The 8,658-nt window shown below is 38.5% G+C and overlaps 1 protein-coding gene across 1 annotated transcript; it reads left to right on the top strand.

The window, feature by feature from the left end:
- The first annotated feature begins 5,297 nt into the window (after window positions 1–5,297).
- LOC145008835 (putative pectinesterase/pectinesterase inhibitor 61) lies at window positions 5,298–7,999 on the top strand. The gene is made up of 3 exons (XM_078967453.1): window positions 5,298–6,407; window positions 6,791–6,927; window positions 7,072–7,999. Exons 1-3 carry the CDS (start codon window positions 5,401–5,403, stop codon window positions 7,767–7,769), a joined length of 1,842 nt encoding a protein of 613 aa, XP_078823579.1. The 5' UTR covers window positions 5,298–5,400; the 3' UTR covers window positions 7,770–7,999.
- Window positions 8,000–8,658: the final 659 nt, after the last annotated feature.

Here is an 8,658-nt window from a genome sequence, read left to right as displayed (position 1 = left end):
AACACCCCAACATTCAGATCCATAGATATTCCGACTTAATAAGATGTTCATGCAAGTGTAAGGCTTGGAACAAGCATCAACTAGCTCTTAGGAGAGCTCTAATGGAAGTTTAAAGCATATAACAAGATGGAACTCCGAAAATACCTCAATTAACTCTGATTTGGCCTTGGATCTTTGCACTACAACACTTCTCCTTGCTTCTTCCTTCTTCTCCTTCTTTACACCTTCACAAAATGGCACCAAAACACATATAAGCTCTTCAAGGGAGGTTTAGGGTTCTATAGCTGCGTTTTCAGGGTGAGGGAGGCGAGAATGGGGGCTATAAGGTGGTATAAATAATGGGCAACCCGGGGAATTTAGGGTTTCACCCAGACAGATGGACTCGCCGAGTCAGGGATATGGACTCGCTGAGTCCCCGGCTCACGCGTGCCCTCAGGCGCGACCCTACTCGGCGAGTCAGGCTAGAACTCGCCGAGTCCCTCTTGAAAAACTCACTATAATTACCAATAAATCAACATACCGGGAACGGGTCGTTACATGTGGTGTTTGTGAGCCATTAGAGGCACTACACTTGTGGTGCTTTCTTTCAAAGACTTAGGGTTTGAAGATTTAAGTTGTTATTGCAATATAACAGCAAGAGGTATGTGATCTAACCTTATATATGAATTTCGAAAATAGCAATCTACTTTAGGGTTTTATTCGTGTGTTCATAATGTTGTGTATCTAATAATGAAAACATAGATCCAAATCTAGGGTTGCATGCACACATAGGATTGTTTGTATAAAACCCATCAGATGGGTGGGGCCCATTATATGTTATTGTGTATGGTATGTAGTATTTTTGGGAACTTATTAAGCTTTGTGCCTATGGTTTTCAGTTTATGCGATATTTTGGGGAACTCGCTAAGTTTTGTGCTTATGGTTTTCAATTTATGTTTCAGGTACTTCTGGTTCCTAGGGAAAGAGATCGGGTTGACTGCATCACACACACCACATGGATTCTGCTTCCGAGATACCACTCTAGATGTTATGATTTTGAGATACTATCTTTATTTGAATTGTATGCATAATGTTTTTGAAATACCGTTTTATTTAAATTAAAAATGAAAATTTTGGATCATATTTTTAGGATGTTGCATTGAGTCCTTGAAAGGAGAGTTTTTGATATACTCCAAAGGCTATAGATGTTATATCTTAGCTCCTTTCAGTCCTTAAATTCATAAAAATGCAAGCTTTATGGTGTATCTTGAACCATGCATGTGTTAAGTCCTTTGTTAAGCTCTTTTTGAGCTCTTGAGCCCCATTAAGCCATGCATGTATGTAAAGTTGCCAACTTTACGTGATAAGTGGTCTTATAGTATTAGATTTGAGTTTGGCTTGAAGACTCAATGTATGAAGTGCGTAATGGAGTGGGTTGACAAGTTGGGGATTACGTTAGGTGTACCAAGTTGGTACGTTGCGTGTACTAGCCCCAAAAGGTATATGCTAAGCGTACAAGCTGAGTACACCCCACGTACTTAGCATATGGGCTTTTTGGGCTTGCATTCTCGGTTTGGGCCATAGATTGGGTTTTTTTTTTCATTTGGGCCTTGTTGGGCCATTAGACTTCTAATATGGACTTTTGGCTAGGTCTTGGGTTCTTTGGATTTTAGGCCCATGATGGGTTTGGGCCCAATTTGGAATATTGGACCATATTTGGGCCTTCGGTTGACAAGTAGAATTTAGGCCTACATAGTAGTTGAATTAGGCCTTCATAATAGTTGAACTGGGCCTTCATAGTAAATGAATTGGGCCTTGGTCTTGGGCTGAGGTTAGATTAGGGGTAAAATTGTCTTTTTCCCTGATGATGGGCCGACTTGGTTAGACTGATGATATTAGATTGGAATCAAATTATTAATTAAATGTGGTATTGATAGCACAAGGATTTGTCTGACCAACAAGTAAAGATTTATCTGGGTGATTCAACAGCTTGAGGTAAATTTCCTCATTGGGTTTAGTCGGTCGAAGGCACTAATGCCCGCCCATGGTTTATTATGTTAGGATGCTAGATGTACGTGTGACTCTTGCATGTGTTATGTAATGATATGCTTACCGGGCAAGGCTTGATGCCGAGCGGGGCTCGATGACTATATTGTATTCTATTGTCTTTGTGATTATAGCATGTGTTTGTATGATTATATGTTTATATGTGTAATGGTCGGGGCTCCATGTCAGGAGGGATCTGATGGCTGATAGATCTGTATACCGAGCGGGGCTCGATGCCGGGCGGGACCCGATGTCGGGCGAGGCCCGATGAGGGCAGGGGCCCATTATCTGATTACTATGTATGGTATGCGATATTTTGGAGAGCTCACTAAGCTTTGTGCTTACGATTTTTAGTTTATATTTCATGTACTTTTGGTTCGAAATGGAAGAGTCCGGGATGATTGTAGAGCATACTGATGGGTTTTAGGTAAAACAAATAAACTAGAAAACAATTCCTAAGTTCACATGCAACCTACTTTGGATCTATGTTTTAACTATTGAACATACAACTTTGAATTGTAAAACAAGAACCCTAGAGGAGAGAAGCTATTTTTGAAATCTATAAACTAGGGTTTAGTAATTACATACCTTTCAATTGTTATAGTAAACAATTAATAATTCCCTTGATGTTGATCTTGATCTTCTTGGAAGCTTAGCACCACAAGTGTAATGCCTCTAATGGAATCACACCCAAACTAGCAAGAAGGAAAGTAGAAGAGAGAGGGGAGAGGGAGTATGCAAAATCTCAGCCTTAGGGTTTCTTCAAAAGAAAGAGTGACCAAATATGAACCAGGAGGCTCTATATATAGCTGAGGGATCTAGGGTTTAAGGAAAACCCTAGTTATCCTTTGCTTAGGGCCTAAGCAAAACCAAGGGCCTTATCCAAGCCCTTATGGACGAAATTATTAGGGTTTCCCCTAAAGATTTCGTCTACCCTTATCCAAAGGGGTTCTAGAGCCTTCCACTCAACTATTAGATAATTGCAAACTAGTCCCTGCACTTTATAATTAATTCTTTTAACCCCAAAATTAATTCTAATTAATTTTTGGCTAACAATTAATTAAACAAAATGATTTCTTATTAATATATTAATCTTTTAACATATTAATAAATTCATTTATATTAATTTATTAATCTTATAATAAATTAATATCTCTCCTTTCGTAATTTCCTTGTCCGGTTGCTAGGTTTGAGGGCAACCCTAAAGGACTGTGCTGCTATCAATTCAAGTACATACCAATAATAGTTATGGGCTTAGACACCTAATCCAACACATACACCATCTGATTTCGTATTTTGTGATTTACTCTTATATTTTATGATGTATTGTACACTTGGATCTATCTTGGTTTATGAGGATGTTTTCGATTACCATTTCAATTAATTTAAAAACTGAAAGTTTTTGGTCTTATTTTTGGGATGTTACACTCTCAAGAGGATTTTAAGTTAAAATATGATATGAGAGGGCTATGGTTTGCTAAGACACTCTCTAGGGTTGATGGAGGCTGAGAATGATCCAACCCTAGAGGCTTAAGTGTCTTTAAATAGCTCTTAAACCTTAAAAATTCAAGTATCCCAAGGGCCTAAACGCCTTGCGCTTTACAAGAGCGTTCCATGCTTTCTGGGTTGGACAAACCCAATAGCGAATTTCAAGTCCAACAAGGTCCATTTATGAAGAATTCTAAACAATTAAATTACACGTACCGAAAACAGGATATTACACATGTCCTTCCACCTAAATTTCAAGGGGATGTTCTCCCTTGCACAAACTCACAAAAATCATATATGAGGAGGTGTAATTTTGTGACATAGCTTACCCTTTAATAATAATGTATATTGCCTTATGCATATTCGCATGGTTATGCGTACATATGTAGATACCAAAATCATATAATTACAAGTTTTTTTTCTCATTTTCAACACCTAAAATCTCTAGACATCTTAGAGTCAAGTTCAAAGGATGATAATAATTAAGATTTATTCAAAGACTGTAACACTCTAATCCGACATTACCATTTAAAATAAATGAGATTTGTCATTTTCAATTTAAACACTCGAATGCAAGTCAAATAGGGAGGTGTTCATACCTCCTAGAATTAATTTCTAGACATGGATTCTTCTCCCATACATAAATATGTGTTTTCGTTTTAAACCCCCATTTGGTTTGATTATTCTTTCAAGAACACACATTCTACTCCTTCCCTTGATCGACTAACGCAAAACGCTAAGAGGGATTCCATATCAACTTCCTCCTTTCACAAATTTAGCTACCAAACTTGTTATATTTAAAGTATTACCCTAAGGACCAACATTCGGTTTTCTTACTTCCTAGAGAGAAATTTGATGTTAAAACATATTATCAATATTTCACTTTCATTAAGGGGGTGTTTGGATAGGGAAAAAAGAGGTGCTTATTGCTTATTTTCACAATAAGTTAATTTAAGTGTTTGGATAAAATCCAACTTATTAAGCTAAATAAGCTAATTTTAATAAGAATCTCTCATTTTGCTTATTGTTTATTGCTTATTCCCACCACAAATAAGCTATAAGCAATAAGCTAAAAAGCTAATCCAAACACCTCCTAAATTAAGGTATTAAGCCCAATATAGCTATGTTTCGTTACTCCCATAGGATTTGGTTAACTACTTATTCTTTCGATATTACGATAAATATTTGTTCTCATAATTCTCACCAATTTTAAGTAAGACTGTGGGGAGTGGTGCAGTTCTTTACTGCACTTTTTGCCATATAGACAAGGGAACATCGCCCTCTGACTACGGTTTGGTGCAGTTTAAGTCGTAGTGCGGTAGATTTTTGTTGCTCTCTCTCTCTCTCTCTCTCTCTCTCTCCTTTTTTATTTGTTCTCTTTTTTCTCTGTCAACCAATCATCTTTTTTTTTTCTCTCTTACCATGGTCTCACTCCCTTGGTATAGCATGAACCATACTTATATAGTAAAAAGTAACATGACTCATATGTGGCGGTGAAGAGAGTACGGTTTCGATAGCACCACTCCTTCCAGCCTAATAATCAAACGAGTTAGATAGCCTGTGACTTCTCCCGATTGGTGGTAACCTGTTGTTCGGATCCATTTCACAAACGATACCAGCACCGACCCACAGTTAAAAAGTCGACTAAAAAGTGTCGACTAATCCCACCCTAAAATCATATCATAAAATTTTATAAATCAAAACAAACTAAATTTTCGTGGTCCAAGTAAACAGTCATCACTAAACAGTGTCGACTGTGCCCACCCTTTTGTATATATGTATGTATATATTTATATTCATTCTTTCTCCGATTTGACCCTCTCGATCATCATCCCCAAATTGATCCTCTCTCTTCTGCAACCAATCGTTCAGAATCTAAGAATAATCATGAATTACGGCAGGCTTGAAGCAAAATCACAATCCGATGCTGAATTGACGCAGGATCATTACGCCACTAGTTCATCAGAACCACTTGAACCAACCCCCAAAAGAAGGTCCAGGCTAAAGCTCCTTCTTCTCATCGTCGGATTCACACTCATTATCGCGTCGGCGGTATCTGTGACACTAGTGGTGGTCCTCCGAAGTAAAGACTCCGGTGGTGGATCCGGTTCAATGACCCACCGGCAGCCGACGAAAGCCATATCACGAGTCTGTAGCCGTACACTTTACCAGAACCTGTGCGTCAATTCGCTTGTCGATTTCCCGGGTTCACTCATCGCATCGGATAAGGAACTGGTTCACATTTCAGTCAATATGACGCTTCATCATGTCGGGAAGGCGTTGTATACGTCTACCGATCTCAGCAACCTGGAAATGGACGGACGTGCACGGTCGGCCTACAACGATTGCCTCGAGCTTCTGGAGGATTCCGTTGACCAGCTCACACGCTCGCTAACTTCCGTCTCCCCTTCCGGTGACGGTGACCCGCAGCGCCTAGGATCACCTGAAGACGTGATGACGTGGCTCAGCGCGTCGCTCACGAATCAAGACACGTGTACGGACGGTTTGTCGGAGACGGAGGAAGGAGAAGTGAGGAATCAGATGCGAGAGAAGCTTAAGGACTTATCGGAGCTTGTGAGCAATAGCTTGGCGATATACTCATCATCTGATGACGACGAGGACGAGGATGCAGATGGAATTCCGATACAGAACCGGCGGAGGAGGAGGTTAATGTCAGCAGCAGAAGAAACCAGTAAATTATCACCGCTACCGGAATTTCCAGCGTGGGTGAGGAAGAAAGAGAGAAGGTTGATACAGACGCCGGCGTCCCTAATCCAAGCCGACATAGTTGTGTCCCAAGACGGCAATGGCACGTGCAAGACGATCAAGGAGGCGATCAAAAAAGCACCTGAGAATAGTAATCGCCGATTCATCATCTACGTGAAGGCTGGAAGGTAAAAAACACACGCACTTTCTTTTCTTTTCAATGTCACTTTTTAAAAGGGCATTTTAGTTTGGTCCAGTTACAGTAATACCACTGTCAGTTTTCTCGTAGTCAACGGTAAAAATCTCGTACGTTTTTAAATATTAAATAATACTATAAAAGAGAGAAAAGTAATTAATATAGAAGTGGCTGATTGGATATTTGGCAGGTAGTTATATTATATTATTTTATTTTTTCAAATAATAAATGGGATTTGACGCATGGTATATAAAAACAATTAAGTTTGGTGCGGGTTAATTATAACGTAAGCAATGATTCCGACATTGAAGTCGTAATGCAAATTATTATTATTATTATTTCATAACCTTTTTTTGTTTGTTTGTTATTTTGAAGGTACGAAGAGAAAGAATTAAAGGTAGGAAGGAAGAAAACGAATTTGATGTTCATAGGCGATGGTATGGGCAAAACGGTCATTACAGGAGGAGTGAGCATTGCTGATAACGTGACCACATTTCACACTGCTTCTTTTGGTAAATATAAAACCCGATAACCCATGTCCTGAATTGTCATTTTCAACTTTTGCCTCCTTTCCATGTGCGTTGTTCCATCATTTCACTAATCATTTGTACCCCATGCATGTAAAGTTGTACATTAAATAATGATTTGACTTGCAGCTGCCACCGGAGCAGGGTTCATGGCACGTGACATGACGTTCGAGAACTACGCCGGTGCCGCAAAACACCAAGCTGTGGCACTCCGAGTGGGTGCAGATAAGTCGGTGATTTACCGATGCAACATAATTGGATACCAAGACTCGTTATACGTACACTCACAACGACAATTCTATCGTGAATGTGACATTTATGGAACGGTGGATTTCATTTTCGGCAACGCCGCCGTCGTCATCCAAAACTGCAATATCATTGCCCGGAAGCCGATGGATCAACAGAAGGTGACAATCACGGCCCAAAACCGGAAAGACCCAAATCAAAACACCGGGATCTCGATCCATTCATGTAAGCTTTTAGCCCAACCGGATCTTTTGGCGTCAAAGGGAAGTATCCAAACGTTCCTTGGTCGGCCATGGAAGATGTATGCCCGGACAGTTTATTTGTTAAGCTACATGGGTGATCATATTGACCCGAAAGGTTGGTTGGAATGGGACGGGTCGTTTGCACTGGATACATTATACTACGGGGAATATATGAATTACGGGCCGGGTGGGGCTATCGGGCAACGGGTCAAATGGCCGGGTTATCGGGTGATTACATCGGCTATTGAGGCAAACCGGTTCACTGTCGGGAAGTTTATATATGGATCGTCATGGCTGCCGGCCACCGGAGTTGCTTTCTTGGCAGGTTTATCGGAGTAATTGATTGATGTGTATTAGTTCGATTCATATTTATATGATTTAATTATACAGAGCATAATTATAGTGATGACTTATGAGATCTGCTAATTCTTTTGAAAATTAGAATAACCCAGAAGTCTCACATACGGTATAAAATGTAAAAGGGTAAATTTGGTTGGTTGCGTGTGGGGTGTGTGATAATGAAATTTGTACCATTTATGAATTACTATTGTCGGTGGCTTTATTTTCTATACTGATTGTGATTTCCTAAAGGCTCTTTGTAGTTAGTTATGTCTATCATGCAGTGTTCATGATGGGCTAACAAAGGTTTTCTTTTTGAAATTTGTAACTATAAAGTTAGAAGATATATCTAGAAGAGTAAAGTTAACTTTAGTCGTGTTTTTATAAGATGATACAATATCTAGGAGTGAAGTTTTAGGCGTATGTTTATAAGATGATATATATATATATATATATATATATATATATATATATATATATATATATATATATATATATATATATATATATATATATATATATATATATATATATATATATATATATATATATATATAAGGTTTCAAATAATATTAGATGTTTAACATGAAACACAAGTATATAAACATAAAGCTTTTAACGAAGTGTTATTTATACAATTTTGAGTGAATATAGTATCACTCTTAAATTGCAAAGCAATACCATGGTCAAAATATTACAAAATAATAAACAATTAAAAATTTAAAACATAACAAAACACCGCAAGTGGAAGGGGGGCGATTCCCAAACAACTTAGGTAGTAGTACTCTACACAACTAGAAAAGCATCCCCCTGTTGCTGCGGTGGTAGAAAATAGTACTTTGCCAGAATTGTAGACATAGTAAAACCAATTTACAAACGCATAATAGTT

The sequence above is a fragment of the Lactuca saligna genome, chromosome 8 (genome assembly GCF_052625555.1).
Source record: "Lactuca saligna cultivar CGN05327 chromosome 8, ASM5262555v1, whole genome shotgun sequence".
Lineage (NCBI taxonomy): Eukaryota > Viridiplantae > Streptophyta > Magnoliopsida > Asterales > Asteraceae > Lactuca > Lactuca saligna.
The sequence above is the reverse complement of the archived record's forward strand: the minus strand, read 5'-3'. Positions and strand labels throughout refer to the sequence as shown.